General features: G+C 40.0%; 2 protein-coding genes across 3 annotated transcripts in view; one reads left to right on the top strand and one right to left on the bottom strand.

Annotated features, from left to right (window-relative positions):
- Positions 1 to 8,441, top strand: part of LOC143277252 (alpha-1A adrenergic receptor-like) — a 123,348-nt gene extending 114,907 nt beyond the window's left edge. Inside the window, exon 5 of the mRNA XM_076582034.1 lies at positions 8,366 to 8,441. Coding sequence (XP_076438149.1) covers positions 8,366 to 8,441 — 76 coding nt within the window. The remainder of the gene's footprint in view (positions 1 to 8,365) is intronic.
- The window catches only part of LOC143300415 (E3 ubiquitin-protein ligase KCMF1-like), a 20,754-nt gene continuing 2,088 nt past the window's right edge, over positions 6,335 to 25,000 (bottom strand). Inside the window, exons 2-9 of one of the 2 annotated variants that reach the window (XM_076614070.1) lie at positions 23,204 to 23,371; positions 22,172 to 22,311; positions 21,477 to 21,577; positions 18,916 to 19,079; positions 18,316 to 18,336; positions 17,335 to 17,431; positions 16,400 to 16,564; positions 6,335 to 15,301 (exon numbers count right to left, since the gene is read on the bottom strand). In XM_076614070.1, coding sequence (XP_076470185.1) covers positions 14,521 to 15,301; positions 16,400 to 16,564; positions 17,335 to 17,431; positions 18,316 to 18,336; positions 18,916 to 19,079; positions 21,477 to 21,577; positions 22,172 to 22,311; positions 23,204 to 23,371 — 1,637 coding nt within the window. In that variant the 3' untranslated portion in view covers positions 6,335 to 14,520. Of the gene's footprint in view, positions 15,302 to 16,399; positions 16,586 to 17,334; positions 17,432 to 18,315; positions 18,337 to 18,915; positions 19,080 to 21,476; positions 21,578 to 22,171; positions 22,312 to 23,203; positions 23,372 to 25,000 lie in introns of both variants that reach the window. The other variant, XM_076614062.1, reaches the window with a different exon arrangement.

Here is a 25,000-nt window from a genome sequence, read left to right as displayed (position 1 = left end):
TCTGTCTGTCTGTCTCTCTCTCTCTCTCTCTCGCTCTCCCATTCTTTTTCTCTCATTTCATTCTATTCATTTTGGACCTAAGGTATGGAGAGAGAGTGTGAGACAGACAGACAGACAGACAGACACAGAGGCAGACAGACAGACTGACAGACAGACAGACACAGAGGCAGACTAACTGACAGACAGACAGAGGGTGGATGAGGATATGCAGGTTTGAACATAGACAGGGTGCCATTGTTGTGTGGAGAATACGAATGTTTGTGCGCGCATTCTTGTCAATGAAAGTTTATAAAAAAAATTTAAAAATACCGCGATTGCAAAATACATATCTGCCAACTTGATTTGTTTGTGTGTTTTTGCTTGTTTTTGCTGTTGACTGTGAAGAAAGCAAAAAATCTTGTTGCCAACTTGTTTGCTTGTTTGACTCAGTTGATGATGTGTTTGTTTTCTGTCTGTATTTCTTCGTTTCTTTCTGTATTTGGACGCTTGTTTTGTTTTGTTTGTTTGCCTGTCTTTTCTTTATTTGTTCTTTTTTTTCTTTTTCTTTTTTTCTTCTCTGTCTCTGTCTCTCTCTCTCTCTCTCTCTCTCTCTCTCTCTCTCTCTCTCTCTCTCTCTCTCTCTCTATCTATCTATCTATCTCTCTCTCTCTCTTTTGTTTTTTCTTCTTTTTTTTCGTTGTGTTTGTTTCTTTGGTTGGGGTGTGGGGTTGGTTTTTTTGTTGTTGGGGGGCGGGGGGGGGGGGCGTTGGGGGGGGGGGGTTGTTTGTTTGTTTGGGGTTTTTTTGTTTTTGGTTTTGGTTGTTGTTGTTTTTCAAAAAGACAAGAGTGAAAATAATAAAACAATCAAATTGACACATGATGTTTATCGTGTGTGTGTGTGTGTGTGTGTGCCAGTGTGTGTGTGTGCCAGTGTGTGTGTGTGTGTGTGTGTGTGTGTGTGTGTGCCAGTGTGTGTGTGTGTGTGTGTGTGTGTGTGTGTGTGAGTGCCTGTGTGTGTGTGTGTTTCCTTTTCGCGATTAGTACCTTTCTGTTAGTCTCCCTGTCCATTTCTTTGTCGGCCTGTTTGTCTGTCTGTCTATCTGTCTGTTTAATTGTTAAACTTGTGTTTGTTGGAATAAGAACTGCGAGCTGCCTGCACAAGTCATCACTACGTCAACAAATCACATGTCCACTCTCTGCTGATCCGGGGGGGGGGGGGGGGGGGGGGGGTGTTTGTCATTTTGTTTGTCCCTTTGCTTTTTTTTTCTTTGCTTTTTTTTTAAATTGTTTATTTCCTTATCTTGTCCACTGGTTAGATTCTTTGTATGATTGTGTCTCTCTGTTTGCTACTGGCTTGTTTGTTTGTGTCTATGTTACATTGTTTATCTTTTTTTCTTCTTCTTCTTCTGTTTGATTGTTTATTTGTTTCTCTTTTAGCTTGTTTCCCTGTTGCACTGTTTGTGTGTGTGTGTGTCGTTGTCTCTTTTGTTGTTGTTATTTTGTTTGTTTGTTTGTTTGTGTTTTAGCCTTCTTGCTTCTTAGATAAAGGAAATGTTTTTGGGATAAAAATGAGGGGGAATTCCCACACTTTGTCGCACATTGATTTCTTGCAGTTGAGAGAGAGCGTGGAGAGGGAAACGACCGCACTTTCTCGCAATCCCACGATTTCTCTCAAAGCGAGAGAAATTGCGAGAAATCGTGGGCAAACAGCGGTGATGGTTTCGGCAATGTTTGTTCGTTGGCTGGTTTACTTGTTTGCTTGCGTGCTTATTTGTTTGAATTCTTGGTTTGTTTTCATCGAACATTAAGCGAAAAATGTAACATCAGCGTATTCGGAAAATACACACGATTGGAAAACAACAACAACAACAAAAAACAAAACAACAACAACAACAAAAACAGTAATGCACACACACACACACACACACACACACACACACACACACACACACACACGCCATAATAAAGACAAACAGGCAGGACAGGCACGAAGCAGAGAAACCACCACATCAATCTTCCCCCTAATAACCGCCGTCAGAGCTGTGTCAAGGAGAACAGGACACTGGCCGCGATAATATAACATGCCACAGAAAGGAGACCCTTGCTTCACTCCCATAAGCCCGGACACAGACCTTTTCCCCCCTCCTCCCTCTCCCCCTCTCCCCCTCCACTGATCCCCTCACACATGACCGATCCCCCAGGAAATGAAGACAAAAAAAAAAAAGAAAAAGAAAGAAAGAAAGAAAGAAAAGACAGGACTGTCTTGATCTCACAAGTAGGGTCAGAGACCGCTGACTTGATGCATCGCTCTGTCACAGGCCGTAGCCAAGTCGATCCTAAAAGCAAAATTGGAAAATAATGATGCAGGGGGGAAAATTAGTTGACATTTTTTTTTTTAAGACAGAAAGAAAGAAAGACCGATGGAGAGAATAAGAGAGAAGCGGTGTTGTGATCATGGAGTACAGGTGGGGGGAAGGGGGGGGGAGATGTGCCGGAGGGGGAGGGGGGAGTGAGTGTGTATGTGTGTGTGTGTGCGTGTGTGTATGTGTGTGTGCGTGTTTGTTTGTCAATATTTGTGCGTGTGTGTGTGTGTGTGTGTGTGTCTGTCTGTCTGTGTGTATGTGTCTGTGTGGGGAAAAAAAAAGACGACACATAATAATAAACAATGAAAATAAAAACGAATGAAAATAAAATTAGAAATTAAATACAAAGGACATATCAAACCGACAGCTAATAACCCATCCCAAAGTTGTTGTTTGTTTGTTGTTGTTGTTATTGCTTTTGTTTTCTTTTGTTTTTTAGGGGCGGAGGGGTTGTTGTTATTTTCAATGTTGCCAAAGCGCAGGTGTATAGCAGATATCTCAAGGACTCACAAACGAACTAACATTCAAATGGGATTTTTCTACAGAATTTCGCCAGGGACAACCCTTTCGTTGTCAAGGGATAAATTTACGTGCGCTGTGTGCATGCTACACATGAGGTACCTCGGTTTATCATCTCATCCGCCGAATGACTAGCTCCCAGACCACCACTCAAGATATTGATAGAGGGAAATGGGACTTTGGCAAAATCATTAAGGAATAAAAAGGGCCACTGGAGAGGGGAGGGTACATGTCTGTGGAGAGAGAAAGGACAGGAGGTATGTCAACCTGTATCAGTAATCACCCTTCCCCATTGCCACCAACCTGAGTGAGAACAACAACTACAATGCCATCTATACTAATCATACGATCACAGCACCTCCTGCAAATGATACAATGTCCTGTGATAGCAGACCAAGAAGGTGGGAACGTGTCAATGGTAAATGCTGACCGCACGATAAAAGTCAAGGTCCTGATGGCTCGTGATGGAAAGAGAATCGGTGGCCAGTTGTACACGCACGCACGCACACACACACACACACACACAACGTGTGTTTGTGTGTGTGTGTGTAATTCAGAACAAATATTTTACAGCAAGACCACCGGCCTGTTTGCAAAACAGGAAGCATCTATCTTCCATGGTCAAGGGGAAGCAATAATTGCTGAAATTTTCATGTTGTTATGGGTATAAGTGATGATTTCTATCTCCAGAACGTCCAGCCTGGTCCCGAGAGAGAGGACGTCCTATGTTGTTGGCGAGGTTATTTTGTTGTTGTTGCCGTTGTTTTTGATTGTTTTTTTGGGGGGTTTTTGTTGTTATTTTTTGTTTGTTTGTTTGTTTGCTTGTTGTTGTTGTTGTTGTTGTTTTGGGGGGTTGTTGTTGTTGTTGTTTGTTTGTTTGTTTTATTTTGCTTAAGTGTAATAATCATAATAAATTCTCAAGTTGTTGGATTCAGCAACAGTTCCGTGGCAGTTAAAGGGACGTAATCCATTCAATGCAAAGATTATTTTGGTCAAGCTGATTACTTTCCTTTTCTTGGTTGCAAAACAAAACAAATTTATAAATAGTTTTGGATAATGGTACTTCTCATTAAAAGTGTATGTGTGAAAATTTACTCTTTTAATTAAAAAACAAAAACCAAAAAAAAACGAAACAAACAAGCAGGTTAAAACACACAACAAATCAAAAAGCACACTTGTGTACACTGTTGGACATGCACTGACACCACCGGAATGACTACACATTGAATTGGGCGGCCTGGTTTTTTTGTGTTTTTTTGTTTTGTTTTGGGTTGTTTTTTTGTTTGATTTTTGTTTGTTTGTTTGTTTGTTTTATTGGGCACCTGTGATTTGAACCTGTAACTTTCTGAATGTGAGCAAGCTTGGTGCTCTTCTGTCTTTGGCTAACCAGACAACCCATTACAATCGTGTGAACATGGACACACACACACACACACACACACACACAAATAAATAAAGGAGGAAACAGATGTAGAGACATTTGGAGAAACAACACACACATGCATGCACAGTGGCACACACACACACGCGCGCGCTCACAAAGAGATAATAAAAAATGAAATAAAGGAGGAGATAAATGTGGACACGTATGCTCACACGCACAGTGTGACAATGAGGCATGCAGGACAGAGATAACAGTTTGCATGTTGGCAGTTTCTTAAAAAAAAAAAAAACTCAAACAGTTGATACGCATTTAAAAGACATGGATTTCAAACTCAGTCTGTCACAGTCAATAGTGTAAACACACACACACACACACACACACACACACACACATAGAGTATTGGGAACCGGGCTTTCACCAACATATACATATTTCATATGGACATGGAGTGATTACCAGGTATATAATATACTTGGAATTTTCCTTTCCATGTATTGAAGCAAAAAGTTATCATTTGGACAGAAATGAAAGCACTTGTGACAACACACACCCTTGCCATGCCGCATTTTCGGTTTTGTTGCTATTCTGCAGGAATCACACGTGAGCCATGAAGGCTTTGCCTCTTCTTGTTAAAATATAAAATATACAACTATAAGATATGTGGGAAGACGTCAAATCACCATTGCCAAGACGTCTGACTAAACTTCTTTTGGTGAGAACAGAATTCAATGATTCCAATGAACACTCCTCTAAAAGAAAAATTGGAAAAAAAAAGAAGTTTTTTTTAAATAATTTCAACAGCCACCCTCACAGAACCTTAACAAATCTGTCATCTGTACTGTCATCAATAAAATGGCCATCTGCACTCACGCAGTATTTATCTGTTTTCTGTATCTCAAGTAAAATAATCCACTATTGGGCACTGTTGTTACATGGAAGGATTGGTGGCCAAGCGGTAATGTCTGACCAAGAAGTACGTGTCCGTGCGTTCAAGTCCCATACACCGACCAGGAATTTAACTCCCCCTTCAACTAGACACCGAGTGGTGGTCTAGATGCTGCTGCACGAGTTTTTTGTGTGACACGATAAACCAAGGTCCCTTGTGCAGCATGCACTTCGTGCAAGTAAAAGAACCCACAGCAAGAAGGGGGATCGTTCCTGGCAAAATTCTGGAGAAAAATGCACTCTGGTGGGAGTATAAATACACTTGCTGACAGAAAAAAGGGGGATGGCTCTGCACTGTCCCTGGGAAGAGCAGCCAGAATTCCACAGAAAAATCTGTTGTGACAAATAGCAATATAATGCAAAATATATGTGCTTCTCGGGCATCTGACTGAAAATCAATCATCACTAGAAGTGTGAGGCCTGAAAACACTCCACTCAAGACCAAACTTAATGGCAGCCACAAAGAGCAGGTGTAAACGAATTCATTCATCACCAGAGTTCGACTAATTGTGTAGCTGTGAATGCCGAGAAGAATCATCATCAGTAAGAACTAATACCTCATGGTGATCAAACCTGTTCCTTTTTCATCTGTCAGAAGTGAAAGACTGTCGATCAAATTGCATATCATTTAATAAGGGCAACATATTTGTTCATTTAATCAAAGCTGGCATCATATGCCCTGTGTTGCTTGCCTGTGGTGCACATGCTGGAACAATGGACATGACCATGGAACTGCTTTGTGGCGCTTGAATACAAAATACACCTATATTATAGTGTGCTTTAAAACTTCTCAAAGTGATTTTTAATAAGCACACACACACACACACACACACACACACAGATGGAAAGGAGTCCCTTAATTGATTATGTAGGAATGTGTGTTTGTGTGTGTTCTAAACAATGTAAGGAGGGACTGTGACAGGCTGTAAAAAGGCAGTGAATTCCTAGTTTGTACAGCTGAAAAACTAAAAGCTCCCTGCCATGTTTCTCTCATGAATCACTGGACATGACTTGAACACATACTTTAGTATTCAGTTTGAGTCATAATGACCTCCTGACATGTCTGATGGTGGATTATCACCTTCAGCCATCAACAAACCCAGCCACACGCATCCAATCAACAAGTTGTTGTAGAAGGCATGAGAACATGAGGGATCCCTTTTATTCTGCATACCTTTTCCTTGTCAATCTCCCCATGTTCATAAATGTGTATCACACATCACATACCAATAATGTTAATAAATAATAATATAACAATGATAATATAGACTGAAAAAGAAATAGTAGAATAGAAGCAATGCGCAAACCGTAGTCAATGCTGACAAGTTAGCAATCACATATTTATCCATTACATTTTTTTTTAATTCCTACATCTTAAGATGCACATCCACAAATCAGTAAACCCAACAACAGCATAACATACACCATCTGGAACTTCAACATTAAAACAAAATCATAAATAAACAACCTAAGCACAACAAATAAAACGTTCAGACAAAAGAAAAGCTGATTTTGTTGTGAACATCTGTCACATTGGTATCAGTTATACAAACATCGAAAGTATGGGTAGAGGATATGGGATGGGCGTGGGGTGGGGGGATCTATTACTTCTCTGGAGAGTTTATGGGGAAAAATCCAGCAACACAGAAACATGTGAATACTTGTCCAGTTTTGCTGACCTACATAGCAAAATGACATATTCCAAAAGAAAACTGAAATGGAAATCTTGAAAGACACATGTTCCAATGTTTTATACACCATGGCTGTGTTGCACTCAAAGCCAACAAAATGTGAACTGAAAAACTGAACAATCCAGGCAGCATGATGAATCAATCATATACATTGTTAATGAATTCTGAACATCTGCAGTATAGATCATGAAACCTGGGCAACAAGATGGAATACAACTCTGTGTGTATCAATATGGAAGTGGGTTGAGCACAAACATTTGATAACAAAGCTATGATGTAACTAGCAACAGTGCAAAAATCTTTTTTTAGGTTAATTATCTTCTCTTTTTTTTTTCTTTCTTTTTTTTAAAGCTACGTGGATCAAGCATGCAAATCTTAAAAAAAATAAATAAATAAAAAGAAAATTACTGCATGCAGTGCACTGGCACACAGCTCTATGACATAAAAGAAAAGCTATAATGTTCTCAAAAAACAACAAGGAGGATAGGTAAAACGTATCACTATTGGAAAAGAAATGACAGGTTTTTGTTCAGTTTAACTGCACCTTTGTGAAACTGTCAGGGAGAAAAAAGGTCAGAGTAATTTGCGCATTTCATTTTACATATAAAAGCAGACATGGCTAACTACTGATGATTTAATGAAGTTCCAGACTGCATCATCAAAGACACTTGTGTATTCCTAACATGAGTGAAAGACATGCCTTCTGCGTTCAGACACATGTTGCAAAAAAAAAAAAGGTGATATAGAGTCAGAATCAATGGTCATGTTATCCACTGGCCGCTGTGTAGTCAGACTTGCTTCTCGTTTGTCTCTTTACAAACTTGTTCTTTTTGATACCAACAAAGTGGGGGTGGGGGTGGGGGTGGGAGTAACCATTCCAACCAAAGGCAAACAGCATTACACTGTATTATTCCCCACACCCCACCCCCTCACCAACCAAACCGTTGGAATCAAGTAGGCAGACACAGACAACAAATATTTCTACTGAGCTCTAGATATCACAGGTTCCATTGTTCATTTTGGAAAAAAAAAAAAAAAAAAAATTAACATCCATCTTCTCATACACTGTACACAGCGGATGGCAGACACATTTCTTTATATGAAATATGATGCACAACAATCAGGTGGGTAAAAAAAAAACAGACACAAACTTCTGCTCAGGGACAACTGAGCAGAGAGTCACTTGGGGAGGGAAGGCAGGGGGGTGGGATGGAGGAGAGGGGAGGGGCAAGCATGTTCAGCACTTTCCAACAGCCTTCACCCTGCCTAAGCACTCCCAAGACGCCACATGTCAGGTAAAAAAAACTTTTTCTTTTCTTCTTTCACACATGTTAACACACGCACACTGTTAGAAAACTGAACTCTTTCTGCGACAGACAGGCAAAAGTGAGTGCTTTTTACCAGTTTTAAAACCACACACTGACACTTCTACAGTTGTCACTCATGGACCCTGTAAGCATCACCCCATCTTCTCTGATCAACAGGCAGTCCTCCATGGGCTTTCATCGCTTTCCCCTTCAGCTGGATGTTGAACTCAATGCAGTCCACATCCATTCCTGAACAACAGGCAGACAGATCAAGAGTGCACCAAGCTCAGTCAGTCTGTCGGACTCTGTCAGTCTCATTCTCTATTCAACCAACTATACATCCAGCCCAAGCGCACACACACACACACACACACACACACACACGCACACGCACACACACACTGACAGCTACTATAATAAACACCACACATCATCAGGCATTCCTAACATACAAAAAGATCAGGAAAGGGAAGGGGGAAGAACATACACTCCAAATGCCCTGCATCAAAAGCCACAACACACACACTCTCACACTGACACACACACAAAATCAGGGATCATCACATTGTGATTTTTTTTTCCTTTCTTTCTTTCTTTCTTACTTCTGTCTGTAATACACCCTCACTAATTCGTCTCAATTTGGCAAACTATCACTCAGTGACCTATATATTAACTGAATCGCTTCTTTTTGACTAAGTAACAGAAATATCATTTAACATCATAATTCTTCCAAATCAAGAAAATAAATACACTATGAAGAATCCAAGGAACTGAGCTGAGAGTAAGGGAAGGGGGAGTGGGCGGGGGAGGGGGGGATGAAAGCTGGCCTTGATAGCTTTCCAAGGCCTTTCCTCAATATTGATGATTCTGAAAGAACAGAAACAGTCTCTATTCCAGTTATGAACTCCCAAGAAATATATCCTGCAGCCACCCAATCAGAATCACACTTTATCATGTGGTTGCTTCCCTTGGCATGCATGACCCATGGCGTGTTTATTACCGACACCAATTTAACAAGGAAATCAGTTGCACATGGTCTTCCTTGTGTGACTAACAGACCCAGACACACACAAAGCAAAATGGAAGGGTCAGGGGTTAAGCTGACGAAGTCAAAGCACATGAATCCACATGTGGGGCAAAAGGTATTAGTGGCAATATTGAAACAATGCTGATTTTCAATGGATCATCTTTTTTTTTCCAATCAGCAAATGATATTCAATATGCTTGCTATAACAATCACTCAGCTCCACTTCTACCGTCAGCGCTTTAATATTTCTTACAAATACAATCTGCGCATGTAACAAAAAGTCAGGTCAAAGGTGAAAGACTTTCCAGACTTTTCATGCGTGCAGAATATGCTATCCAGTAACCATTTAGACCAATATTGATTGACGGCATATCTGAGTGCACCTTAATGTTTCTCCTGATGTTGGACAGCCTACACTGGAAATGTCAACTGATCCTTAATCCAAACCACCCCTTCACCAAACAGCCCCTGCAAACAGGAAAGAATTCCAACGATTCAAGACAGTTCCTGATTTAAGACCAAAGAGCATTCAAAATAAATCTTTTAACAAGTTTGTCTTTTCAACCCTTTTCTTGTTTTTGGAGCTTGAAAGACCGTGCATTTGCAAACATTGAAGTTTCCTAGTATACGTACCTTTTGACTACATTAAAAATGTGTCGAATTAAAACAAAATCTACTGATGAAGACTTTAAACATTGGCTAGAAATCTGATTTCTTACACAAGAGGCTGCAATTTATCTAAAGACTAGCAGTTGTACCTGGTTTCACTGGAGAATGTGTAAGTAACTGACCAGGTAGCATGGAGACTGTGGAAGTAGTCAACTCGAGAGACTGTTTTCAGAGCAAATGACAAAATTAATTTGGAAAAAAAATTTTCAGAAACCAATGGCACATCTTTTCTGCACAAAAGCACATGGCTCTTTCAAGGCAGAAAACATCTCTTCAAAAAGAAAACCTGATACAAGATTTTTCTTTCACATGACTGTTTCATTTTCGGTTTCACTCCTTGGTTTGAGCTGGCGAAGGTGATCAATATCTGTGAGAATGGGTGACACGGACTGTGCAGTGCCCAAAACATCCTGTCCATCAGATCCAGAAAACAAGCGAGCATGAGAGAGAGAGAGAGTGTGTATGTATGTATGTATGTATGTGTGTGTGTGTGTGTGTGCGTGTGTGTGTGTGCACGCGTGCGCACGCACGCATGCATGTATGTGTGGACAAACTCTTTACAACAGAGTGCATTGAAGACTTTTAAAAAACATGTTCATAGCACCAGATGATGTATAAATTTCTGCATACATAATTTATGTTACCAGCTTGGTTTTAAGTAACTGTGCATCAATATATGTGTATGTGTGCATGCATTGTGCAAGAGTGTGTGTATGTGCGGAAGTGTTGATTACACCTGGTTAGTCTTTAAAAATTTTCAGCATTCAATTATTGAAGAAATATTTCAACAATTCAACCAAGTTTTCAATGAAACTAAGTGACACACAGGTGTACTCGCAACAAATCAACAATAAAATACAAGTCTACTTTCAAGTAGCAACAAAAGATGAGGCGCAGCAGTTGTACAATGCACAGAAATGAAGAAATCACTATCAAAATATTATAATGTATCACAAAATTATTTTTGTGTACATCAGATATAACTCACCAGTCTCTGGACAATTCTTTTTTTTAACAAGAAAGAGAAAATAAAAAAGAAACAGAAACAGTGCAACACAATAATAATAAAGTCATCTTCAATCAAAGTAACAAAAAAAAAAAAAAGAGAGATAAAACAGAAATACCCATGTACGCATAAAAGACAACACAATGAGATGACTTTACTCTTAACATCATATATATATAGATGCATTTATGGGATGCATGATAGATTACAAAAACACAAAAAAGTCATTCTCAAATGCTCAAATAAACAGAAAAAAGAAGAAAAGAAAAAAAAGAAATACCCATGTACACAAAAGACGCCCAAAAAAAAAAAAAAAAAAAAAAAACACACAGAAAGCAATGATTTTACTCTGAACATATATAACATGCATTCATGGGATGCATTCATGACATACTGTTCACATGTACATAACACATCACAAACACAATATCACACAAAATGACAGCAGACAAGTTTGTCTTTGTAAGTTACTGCGAGCACTAACAGACTACATTTAGCGTATGTTCAGGGTCTAAAAGGATTTTTAAATGTTTTTTCTTAAAAAGAGTGCTGTGGGCATGGTGCTACAGTTGACATTTCTTGACATCATTTCCATATTCTTTTATTATTCTTCACACATCAACCCCCTCCTTTTCTTTAGTTCCTGATCAATTAAAATATCTAGATCTATACAATAACTCTAGAAAAGCAAAGTACAATATCGAGAGTGTTTAAGTAAAATACAACTATTCTGCTATGTATCTCAAAAACATAAATCATGGACTTTATGACATAAGTTTTTAATTCTCTGTATGTTCAATAGTATGCAACTACTGCGTGTATCATCTCCATGCCGCCCACTATGAAAGTGTACCAAAAGTTTGTTTTCGTTTTGTTTCATTTCACTTTTTTGGGCTTCTGACAGTGAATAAATATACATCACTGGTGTTCTGAAAAAGGAAAAGATGCACTGCATATTTATCAAGTGGGTCTCTCAGATGATCCTAAAAAATTAAAACCACCACACAAAAAGAGTGAAAAATCCTGTAAAACGCTTTTATCATCTGGTAAAAAAAAAAGTTCTTTCCCTTTACATCTACTTCACCCAGAAACCTAGAAGATGACAAGAAGATTATGCCTCCTCCTGTGTAACAACACAGAATTTATTAGAATGTACAGCATAAGAGTTGCCTTCTGAAGGTAGTCTGGGACCCCCTAGAATTATGAAAAAAAGATTCTATCAATCCCTGGGACCACCAAGATTTAAATTATCTTTCAGCAGCCCTGAATATGATCATAAAAACAGATATATCTTGTTATTTACACACTAACATAGTGACTGGGTGTGCTGTTTAATTTTAGCCATAAAGAAGTGGTCATGCTTAAAGATCTTTCACCCACAGCAAACAGATGCTCTGGTATGCACTGAAGAAAAAAAAACTGCCAGGGTCACTCACTCAGTAAAACTGCATCATGAATGACTTTCCTTTGGGTCACTAGTCTACTGAAGCATTATAATTAAATAACAATGACCTTTATATCAAAGTATTTCAGTTCTTTGTTACCACAGTCTTGAATACATACAGTACATGGACTCAGGTGCAACGGTAAGGCATGTAGACCACAAGAGGAAGCGAAGACGTGGTGACTGAACTGTGTTTCACCAATACTCATTATACTGGATCAAAGCATTGTACCTAACCAATACTGTCTTGGCTCAAAGTACTGTAACTGACTACTACTGGGAATACTCAAAACTCAAGCTTCTTCATCTGATATTAAATTAGTACCTGACCAGTATCAGATAAAAGTCAGGGCCCAGACTCACACTTTCTTGACAGATCTGCTTTTGCATTTTATAAACAGGACCAGTCCCAAGTTTGCCAGTTTCATCCCAAGGCACCCAAAATGAAAACTGGCTCTCTACCTCCCCACCCAACACCCACCTCTGGCCATGCTGATGTTGGGTGGGGGTGTTCTGATGGTGTCACTTTAGTGCCACATAAGTGTTCTTCTCTCACTCTTCTACGACAGTTGTCCTAACCCAATCTATCAGCAGAGCTAGGTGTTAATGGTGTTGATGATACTGACCTGAACATAAAGGTGTAACAAAACCACTCTTAACTTCCTTGCCCTTCAATACCAAATCTTTGTCAGTCTCTTTCACTTCCGAGGCAAAGCGTGATAACTGCTTATGTACTTCATGGTGAAACAGCAGTGTCAGAGAGAGAAAATGGATGGCAAGGGTGAAGAGACGGGAAGGTGGCCCTACAGAAGGATTTATCCAAATTAAGAGAAATGACTGGGATACAGAAGGAGAAAGAGGGGTGAGGACTGTGCACACTGAACCAGCCTGTCACGAGTCACAAGAAATGATCAGATGACAAGACAATAGCCAACAAGCACTGACCTCTGTCTCATGTTCATGAAATGCCTAACAAATGCTGAAACAGGAAGTTAATCCAGACATCATCACCCTAGCAACCAATAACAAATATTCAAAAACAAACACATATTGCAGCTGAATGTCCTGTTGAAGTTATTTGCTCAAGCTCTTTTTTGCCAAACTGACATTCCTTTCAAAGCTTTAGTTTAAAAAATTATCCACTCCACTTTGTGACTTACCCAAGTTACTGCTTAAAATCTACTCCATGTTTCAAGTATAATTGCCAAAAATGTATTTCATGTTGCAAGTACAGGCGCCTAATTAAAATCTACTCCATATTGCAGCTGGTGCTCCATGGCCTGCATGCAAATGAGGCCACAAAAATACTCCATGTTGCAAGCACCCAAAGCCTTCAATGAGATACGTTCACAAAAAAGTAAGATTGTAAGTGTGCATTCTGTTCCAAGCACAAGTTTTTACAGACAGGATGAAACCTACATATGCCCCATACCAACATGAGGGTGTGCCATAACAGACATGCAGACAAAGAAGGCAAGAGACTGATTCACTGTGACAAGAAGACAATAGATTCAGCATGACAAACTTGAAATGGAAAAGACAAAGAAGGTAATTTAAAAAAATAAAAGGGAAGATAAAGACATGGCACAGACAGTTACCCCACCGTAAGAAACACATAACACAAAAGCAGAATACCCAAGATTCTGGACATGTGAGGAACAGGAACTCAATCACTGAAAAAGAAAGAAAAAAATCTGCATTGTCATCTCTCATCACACTCAAAATCTTTCCCCCAACTCCATTTGCTGAGCACAGTGGCAGCCTTCTCCCTCCCCTGCTCTGGAAGTGGGACAGTCCAGCACAGAAACAAAGACAGTCCATTAAGCACAACAGGGTTTTAACATTCTTTCTGCCCTCCAAGTGGTAGGTAAAGTTTTGTGCAAGGTGAGCTACACAGGTCGGACTCTCCCTTCCAGGTTGACAATGTTTTTTTTTCTTCAATGAGAGGTCAGCTGAACACATCTGCGCCCCAGATCAACACACCCTCACAGACAGTTCAGTGTCCTCTCTTGTGAAGGTGCACACAGCCCATCACCTTAGCAACAGCAGAAGTTGCAAAAAAGAAGATCATGTACAGTTGGTATCACTTTGGCATGGCTGACTGCAGCCTGTTCATGCCCTACAGAGACTTCAGTCTTGCCTGCAGAGGAAACGGGCGGACAACATGCTGTACCCACAGAGCTGGCTTAGTGCGGGGAAGGGTCCATGTCCCTTGCCCCACGACTGGCTGGCAACTGTTTGAGCAGGTTGCGTTTGGCGGCCGCCGGGTTGAGGCGACTGGCATCCCGAGGCGACATGCTGGCCGCAGCCTGGCGAGGTGAAAGACCCATGGCGTGTTCGTTCAGGTTGACCGTGGAGCCGTGCGGCTGGGGCTGGGGGGAGGTCTGGGGCATGGCAGGAAGAAGGGGAGGTCGCGAGGACAGCAGGCTGTGGGACGAGGGAGGAGACCCTAATCCAGAGCCAGAGGCTCCTGCTCCTGTCATCAAGCTCCACCCATCCAGTGATACACTGGTCACCATGGATGATGACAGCCCCGTCAAAGGTCGGCCGTTACTACTGTTGCTAGGAATGGTGTTCACCGTGCTGCAAGACTTGCCAGTTCCCGTGGGGGCCGTGCTGTTTGCAGTTTTACTTTTGCACTGTCCTTCTGTGGCCACATTCTTTCCCCCACTAGCCCCTGACGACGACCCTGTGCCCGTGGCCCCTTTAGTTGCCAGGCTTCCAGCCCCTCCAACAGGACTCTCCCCTGATGACGTGGAGGAGGAGTGCTTCTGGGACTCGGGTTCAGGGGAGCGTAGCGAGTCCAGGAGCAGGAAAGGGTCATCAGCATGAGTGGCTTGCTGTAGCTGTTCTGTCAGGGTGGACAGCAGCAACTCCTGAACAAACACATTCCTCTCAAGGCGTTCTGATTCTCCCCCTCCTCCACCACTGGTGCTGTTCCCTCCAGCTGGCCCTTCGTCTGGCAACCTGAAAGAAACAACACAGGTCAGGATCCACTGCCACTGCATCTGCCACACATCACCACATACTGAAGAATTTTCAAAGACATGTATCACACTGACATAATCATCATCAGCCTTTGGAGTTGTTGGGGTTTTTTTGCTTTTAGTTTTGTCCATCCCACCCATCCACTCTTTATCTGGTCAACTAACAATTCTCTGTCTGTCCTGTTGTGACCCCGTATTAGCACTGCTCTCCAACTTCAGTAGTGTTCAGCAGGACACCACCTATTTAACCCCCTGCTGTCAACAATAAACGAAACAACTACTCTGTCATGGAATAATATACCCAAGTATTCCCTCTGGAAAAGTGATACAAGCCCATTACAAGTTTGACAAGGTGGAACAATCAAAACTAAGTTAACCTTCAGATGGCCACAAAATTTGAGGTATGTTTCATTTTATGAGGATGGATGATGAGGACCAGATGTGATATACAAAAATACAAAACAAAACAAACAAAAAACACAAAAAAACAACAACCAGCCTTAGCAACACCAGAGCTAAGTGATACAAGCCCATTTGACATGGCAGAACAGTCAAAATAAGTTAACCTCAGATGGCCACAAAATTTGAGGTATATTTCATTTTATGATGATCGATGAGGAGGATCAGCTGTGGTGCACATTGCAAATGAACCCCTGGCAACAAGAATGTTGCCCTCTGGCAAAATTCATAAACAGAAATCCACTGTGATAGGTATATAAATATATATATATACATGCACTCAAGGCCCAAGTGTGTTGGATAATGCTGCTGGTCAGGCATCTGCCTAGCGGATGTGGTGTAGCATGTACAGGTTTGTCCAAACACAGTGACAACTCCTAGAGAAACTGAGACTGAAAACTGAAACTCCCCCCTTCCATCACCAGACCACCAGCTTAGGGTGGTGGATATATTTTCTGGTGGATTTATTTCCTTCTTAGAACATCGGGTTTCAATGAAATGCAGAAACCTGCCGAAACTAGTATAAACTGCATGCCTGATATACAAACAACAAACCCAGCAGGGACACAAGAAACGTCCTAAAATGTTCCCCTTTCCCCCTGCCCTGCACAGTACTCACTTGGCCAGCAGGAACTGCGACTCCAACTGACTGGAAGAGTGTGATGAGGAGGTCACAGCTGTGGGGTCAGGGTTGGCCACAATAGTGTTGGCGTTGTTGGCCGTGGCACCAGCTGACACTTTGCTGGCCTCTGTCTGGCGCCGCGGCATCCGCTCCAACTGCTGCCTGCCAGACAGCGTCAAAAATCTGCTCCTATCACTGACACAGCCATTCCAGGGAGTGACAGAGCATGCTACATATATAGCAACAACTACCTGAACATTATATGCATTTTATTTTTGTTCATTTAATATATATCAAAAAGTATCATTTTCACTGTTCTTCCTAGCCTATTTAACAGTTTTCAGGTCAGGTAAATATCAATTATGGTAATAGCATTTTCCTGATGTGTTAAATTTATAGTGCCTTCCTTTTAGACTGGACTCTAGGCACTACAATATTATCAACCATTATATCAATAACAATATATAGCTAACTCCTGTGCTCTTGAAAGCAAAGCATTAAAAGAAACAACAACAACAACAAAAAACACACACACACAGAAATGTCACAAAGCCAGGCAAACAAGAAACACAAAAGCCTGAAAAGGAACAACCATGAACATCCTCCATTCTTTTTTCTTTTTTTTCTTTTTAACTTCGCAATTAAATTCTCATAAGTTCATTTTCAAAAAGGAAATTTATCAACTAGAATTTGAAAATTCATACTGCTTTACATCACACAGAATGCCAGTAGCTCTAATCTCCTTCCCTCCCCCTCCTACCCCCGCCTTCCCCTTCCATACTCCCCCCCTGCCCCCCTTCCCCCTCCCCCCGCCCCTTTTACCCCACTGTCTCCCTCTCAAACACACACAAAGAAACACTCACACACCAGCACAGCACACACCCAACACGCACACACAGACAGACAGACTACACACACACAGGGACTAGTACCTGGTGGACTGCAGCTGCATCTCCAGCTGCTGAAGCTGAGAGGACACGCTTTGTGCAGCAGCTCTGTTTCGCACGCTGGATAGCTGAGACAGCAGTTCTGAACACACACACCACCTCTCCCCTGTAAACCAACTCCAATCACCTCCCTTCCTGTCTTCCTTTCATTCCCCAGGATTTTACTCACCTACGCAAATAAGAGTAATGTACTATGGGAAGCTTCTAGCCACAGCTACTATCAATTACTTCACTTGGGCTGACAAGTAGCTTGCACAGGACAGAAATCAGACCCCTACCAGTTTCCACCAGGAAGTAAGTAAACAAGAATTTCAGCTGACACACTTTATCAATCATGGTGAACTGCTGCCAGTATGGGAGAAGTCCTAAAACCAAGTGGACAGAGGAAAGAAGACAGTACAGTCACCTAATCTCAAGAGTCCTGGTCTCTATGTGACAAGTCCGGTTTAAAAACCACAGGCTGGGGAATTTTCTTTTTTTCCTCCCTCCTAGTTCTTCCACCTCCACTACACTTAATCTGTGTTCAGGGGCTATTTTTCAGATGATGCAATGACCCAATATCCTGTACACATCATGCACATAATACACACACCAAAGGCAAAAACAATTCAATCAGCTATCTTGCGCTCCTTCAACAAATTCATAGCCAACAGGAACAATCTTTGTTTCACCACTAAAAAAATGGTAAAAATGTAGCACAGAACACTATGTCAATAATTGTTAATTAAAGTGCTGGCATTTTGTTTCATGTCTTTGGAAGGTTTCTCAACTGAAATGACCAGGCGTAAAATAAAAAGTATTTCTTTTAAACTGCTAGGACCACAAAAATTGTCCATACCAGATATATGTTCACTGCATCAACCCATGTTCTTGGCAAACTCCATCTAAAAATCTGGATCTATTAAGTATTATCAAAGCTGCAAGACTTACATGAAACAAAAGAAAAAAAATGAAGGGCAGACTTACCTGGCATCCACTCACGAACATCTGTGGACAAACACAACAAAGAGTTATCAGAATGACATTCTGTTGATATAGTATCTCTTTTTATTCTCTGCCATTCACAATGCAAACTTTAAAATGCACAAAAATTGGAGAACACACATTCTTTGTAAATACATCCTTCTTCAACATTTGTGGGGAAAATGTTACAAAAAGCTGTAACAGTTTAAGACTTTAAATTCTAACTATAACTACCACCCCCTCAATTCTCCCCCAGCACCTCCCCAATTCACCACTATTCTACTTAGAACAGACTGCTCATTTCCCCCCTTTTCTTTTTTGTTTTGGGTGTGTGTGTGTGTGTGTGTGTGTGTGTGTGTGTGTGTGCGTGTGTGAGTGGCTGTCACAAACTAGCTCCAAAACATGTCTTCTTCTATACATGTCTTCTTCTATAAATACGATCAAGTGTATGTGTATGTGTGTCTGTGTGCACACGCATATAACACACGTGTCTGAGTGTCACAAACTCAAGCTCCAACATGTGCCTTTTTGTCAACAAGTACAATCCAAAGTGCAAACAGCCTACCGAGCACCTTGTCAAAAACTTTTTTTTTAAACCATCACCTGCAATGGGATCCATGTTGTCCCGGCCACCACTGGGTGATAGGCCTGTCAGGGTGCTAGAAGCGGAGCCAAAGTGCATGTTTCCTCGCCGGGTGCGCGAACCCCCACCCCCACGGTTAGGGTGAGGTATACGACGCACATGTCTCAAGCCTGATGCATCGTCGTGCCCACAAAGTTAAGGATCACCACACACCACCCAAGACCACAGACCAGAGTTTGTCATACAAGCTTTTGATCCCAAATTATAAAACCTTTTTAAAATCTTTCAAACACAAAAACTTTTCTCTTTTCTTTTTAAGTTGTCACATCAGGACCCCAGAAATGGCACAGTATGTATTTCTGACACTGAATTAAATCCCTTGCAATTGCATAAGTGGTCTTTTGCTACAATGATGACATGGACTTTGTCAGAAAAATCTTTTAGGAGTTGGACCTTTTTTCCCATAATTTTTTTAACTTTCCCAAATTTCTGAGGAACATTCCTGCTGCTGTGCTTTATCACCATCAGAAATGATGGGGGGGTTCAAAGAAAGAGACCCAAAACATGGGTTTATTTTTCAAGACTAAAAAGGCGTATCACTTGTATATTAATTCTGTGAAACTTTAACCTACATGAATACTGACAGACTTATCTCTGGTGTAACCTCTGACATGAGGAATAGTTTTCAGAATGTTATTTGTGGTTCAGAACAATATTATTGGTTTTTATTACCTGAGAGAAGCAAAACTGTCAAAAAGATTCATCACACCAACATAAGACTGAAGATTGGTATACTTCAATACCTTAATTGGCAAATGAAGTTCAGCGGAAAAAAGTCAAATCAACTGGATGTAGAGGTGCAAGGTGGGGTGTGGGATCAGGGAGGAGGTGGAGGAGAGCAGTGGTAAATATCAACCTTTACACTGCCACATAAGCTATTCTCTAACAGTGGACAATTACTCCACTGCCACTGCCACAAAAGCCATACCAAAACGGCAGCTAAATATCTCCGTCTTGTGAAAACTTTTACATTGTTTTGGATTATTATATTGATAGCTTTAGTTTTGCCAAGTTTTCCCTGACTCTAATAATAACATGGAAACACCAAACATCACCCAGGACTGTTTTTTCTAAAGTGATTTTATTAGCTGTGTGGAGCATGTCAACAACTCATTATCTGTGATGAAGTAGAATGGCAAAGCTTTGTCAAAGCCAAGTGTGAGCAAAAGTTGACGGCATGACAGGATCTACCCAATGAAAATTTGAATGAATGCTTGAAGAAGATGGAGACAGCCTGCAATCTGATGATTCTTTGGTAAAGGAAGGTGAGAAAAATCAGCCTGCTCTTCTCCAGACATTTCCTCATTAGGGATATGTGTGTGTGTGTGTGTGTGTGTTTGTTGTGTTCTGTGTGTGTGTGTGTGTGTGTGTGTGTGTGTGTAAGTGTGTATTTATCTATGAGTATGTGTATCTATAATGTTTATTTTTGAGAAAATAAAAATTCTTGTTCTATTGCGGATCACATATTTAATCATAACATTTTTTCCTGTTTTGACCATTTATTCTATTTTCAGAAAATAAATACTTTTACCCGAGTTGAGAAATTAATACATAATTTTTCTTTCAATACCCTACCCATCTTCAGTGAGAATTCCCCGGCAAATAAAATTCATTTGCTATATACCGTGGCAGGCTCAGGGTTAATCCCTATCAAAAGCAGGAAAATCATTTTGATGTCTCTGAAGATAGAAGAAAAAAAAGTATACAAAAATGACTATCAGCGACTGAGTGAGTTTTGATAGCTTCAGAAATTATTGGTTGTATTTTTGTTTGTTTACTATTTACGATTGTGTGCTATGACTTGTGTGTGTGCGTGCACATGTGCTTGTGTGTATTGTGGGGGGGGGCCGGGGGGGAGTGGCGGCGGCAGCAGGGGTTGGGGGTTGGGAGGGGTACAGGGGAGGGGGATAAATAACTTTTGATAATGTTTGGTATCTTGTGCTCTTTTTTTTTTCTTCTTCTTTTTTTTTGGATATTTCATGTGGTCTATTCCTAAACGCCTATGGCTGATTTTCAAGATTAGGCATAAATGCTCATAATAATAATAATAAAACATCCTTGAACACCAAATTAGTCCTGCTCAATACCACACTTAAGTTTTTGTTGAACTAATAAATGTGCTCTGGAATGCGAACGCATCCAACTAAAGAAGTCCACATCAGTCAGCACTTCAATGTTATAATATGCATGCAAATTTTGTGGTTTATCAATTGAAAGAGAAATTCCAACTCTTTTCCGTCTTTATTATAACGTTCCAGTTTGGATACTTCATAAGAAAATTCAAAAATTAATTACAGAAACAGACATGGTGGCAAGAAAGCGAAAAAAATAAATCATTTTGCTTGTATATTAAATCATGAATTCAAATGTACTCAAAAATGTTGTTAGTTATTCTGCTCATGCATCTTTAAAATACATAGCTCAACATTTTCTGGTTTTAAATTAAATAACTAAATACAAAGGAATAATCTATTAAAATAAGTGTATATCTTATGAATCAGTCAATCAATAAAAGGATATGAAATCCCTTGGAGTGCGATGGTCAAGGGCCAAGTGAGCAGCAAAGTCCTCAGTCATGTGGTTTGGGTCTCCACCAGGCAAAGATGCACATATAGGACACACCTATGCACACAGGCACGCCCACATTGCATGCAACGCACAAGCACAAACAGCACACACACACACACACACACACACACACACACACACACAAACTTATAGAAACAGAATGCATTTCCCAAACAAATGCAGGTAATCTAAAAGAAAAGTTTATACATGCATACAACAGCCTCTTCCTGAAATAGGACAGGAATTTTTCTCCTACAAGTGGACTGTGGAAGGTGAGTGGTTTCTGAAAATGGTAATATAAATCATTACAATCAGAAATGTCTCGATCATTTTTTTGAAAATAATACCTAAAAGACAGCATGGAAATAGTATCATACAATGCATCACACACAAAAAAAAGTAGGCTGGTGTAACTAACTACTATGACGTACTTGGTCCCCCTCCTTCTGCCATTCAAATGATGCATCAAATGTACAATGATACATGTACAAATTTGTCTTTCAATATAGATCAATGTTCAGTCAGTGGAACAGCCTATCAGAGCGTACCATTACAAGTGCTGCACACACACACACACACACACACACACACACACACACACACACAACAAAAAATATAATAATAATAATAACAACAACACAAACTCACAATTTCCACGGAGACGTCAGAGTGCTCAGCACTGACATGATCATGAAGCGTGGCATCAGTGAACCCCATCTTGGCACAATAGGGGCAGGTGAAAGACTGGGGCTGTTCAGGTGTCAGTGCCTCCCCTCCATAGTACACATCTGTGTGTGCAATGTAACAGTATTTAATGTAAGCAAATCTCTTTTTCTCAAATAATAATCTTAGTTAATATACTGTTTATACCCACTCACCTGTCAACAACCCCATCCTCCACCCCTTCTTCCCTCCCCACCTCCCTTCCCATTTTTTTGTTTTAAGGATTTAAAACCCTGTTAGCTGCCTCAAACATGCAGTCACTGCCATGTTCTTCTTTAACTTTCAAATGCTTTTCACATCTTTCAGTTTCAGTACTTGATTCAAGTATAAAATCTATAATATCAACTCCAAATATCAAACCTGAACTTAAGACTCTTGCTCTAATTCACGACTTGGAAGGAAAACATGAACAAAGTCCAAAACTGGCCAAGTCTTCCATGAATGAGAGAGAGATCATGGGGCGTCAATGTCTTCAAAGTTATTTTTTTCATTTTCTTCCTCAGTCAGTCAGTATCTTCAATTGTATTTTCTTTCTCACTCTCAGTACTGAATGACAGCAAGAGTTAAGTTTTGCCTGTATTACCTGAAAATGTTGAAGTGTTCACTGATACCTGATCAGTTCATAACATCTTAGTTGATCAGTTAATATATGTGGCATTTAACAATATTTTTTCTTTCAATTTTGGCACTTAACTTTACAAAAAGATGTGTGCTGCATGTGAAATTAATCTAGCTACTTAAGTTACTGCCAGCCTACTAAGAGCATATGATCCTCATACTGTCATAGAGCAACCATTAGCATAGCCAAAAAGTACATAGCAACAGCATACTAATAATATCACAAGTTACATGCCACATGGTTATAATAAACTAAAAGTGAAAATTTTACGAACAGGATGTCATTCACACAAATTATACAGTAATATATTTTTTTCAAAAAGACAGCCCCATTCTTACCAAAGTCAGATCGGGTCAGGATGCACTGCACAGCATGATCTGTAGTGTGGCGCGTGGTTGTGGCCCCTGCCTCATAGCAGGTGGCACACAAGTCATAGTCATAGCATACCAAGCATTTGTAGCGTCTTCCACGAAAGTTACCCTTCAGGCACGAATCACAGCTGACACCTGAAACAATTTGGGCCATTTCCGTGTGTTATCTAATACACACTCAAATATTCAATTACATGTATCTTAAATTTAACTTTAATTGGATTTGGAATGCTTGTGGCTCTGCCCGACAATCATTACTGACCATCTCAGCATTCAAACTTTTGAAGGTTTATAAATTTACCAGTCAAGTTCTATGGACTTGGCACTGCATACGCCACGAACTGTTATCAGTAGCATACACCATGACACTAAGTGACTAAGTTTACATAATATTAATAGCTCAGTGACAACACTTGCAAAACACACACTGAATTTTGTATGGGGACTAAACTGTAAAACACCTGGTCACACATTGAGCACTGTCAGTGAACTTCACGTATAATGTGTAAATTTATCAGATCTGATATCATTAAAACAACTGGGCTTTCCTATGACTAAATTAGATCTTTCCTACAATATATGACACTCAAACAAAAATAGAATGGACATGCATGTATCAAAATGACATTTTAACTAGTTAATGCACACACATACACACATATACTGATATAGAAGCATCTAAGTTCAATCAAAATGTCTGAGTCAAAGAGAGGTGGTGAGCCAGAGAAAGTGTTATTAGTAGAAATGACTGAAACAGATATTTTGAAATTGCTCCTAAATGATTCTACTCATCTCAAACTCAAAACTTAATGTAACAAAGTTAAGTGCTTCTTGGTATTTAACCTGCATGATTCTAGGTGTGTGTTCACTGTTTGTTTGTTTTTTTCAAATTCAATATGTTACAAGTGTTTATCGTTTTGCTTTGTTTTCTCTTAAATTCTGTTTAGTGATTGAGACTTATCTCTACATTCCAGGTTCACAAGGGTCCAACTATGAAAACCTGGCCAGTTTCCTGGGCCTCACAATATTGGAACTAACTCAAAGTTGTGCCACTGCCTGATCAAACGCAGGCTGGGCTAGATTGTGGGGTTATAAAATACTGTTAACTGGGTGGTAAGCCACTGGGAGCTGTTATTGTGTAAGAGTCATGGCTTCCTTTTCTAGCAGTTAAGTTCTACCTGACTGACCTTTTTTCTACTTTGGGACTGACCACTGGGTGCTGTTACCATGTCGGTGTCATGACTACCTTTCTTTCCTCTTTCTTTTTTTTTTTTTTTTTTTTTGGCATTAATAGCTACTTCAAGACTAGTGTTGCTGAGCTAATGAAGTGAATCAAAGTGTACAGTAGCAAAATACTTAAAGTGTACAGTAGCAAAGTATTCAATTATTAAATGAAGTACTTCATTTTTGTGCAGTAAAATCTGAACATAGTATTATTAGTAAGACAGCTTATATGTTAAAACTGTCTTATATGTTAAAAGGGTCACGGTTAAGTATGTGTAATTAAAACTATATTTTCTCTCAAATGACAAATCTATGTGGTGTGGTGATAATCTTATATGCTAAAAATCATTTATCTAGAAACTGATCACTGATCTCTAGAGACCAGTTTTGAATAATATGAATTCTACTGTCGTACTGATCCTCAAGTATGTTAGCTTTCATTAAAAACATTTTGAATGTCACTGGCAACTGTTTGTTCAATTTAAAGATAATGTTGCACGAAATGTAAATCTCTCTCTCTCTCTCTCTCTCTCTCTCTCT

Source organism: Babylonia areolata, chromosome 2 (assembly GCF_041734735.1).
Source record: "Babylonia areolata isolate BAREFJ2019XMU chromosome 2, ASM4173473v1, whole genome shotgun sequence".
Taxonomy (NCBI): Eukaryota; Metazoa; Mollusca; class Gastropoda; order Neogastropoda; family Buccinidae; genus Babylonia; species Babylonia areolata.
Note: the sequence above shows the minus strand (reverse complement) of the source record. Positions and strands in the feature narration are given on the sequence as shown.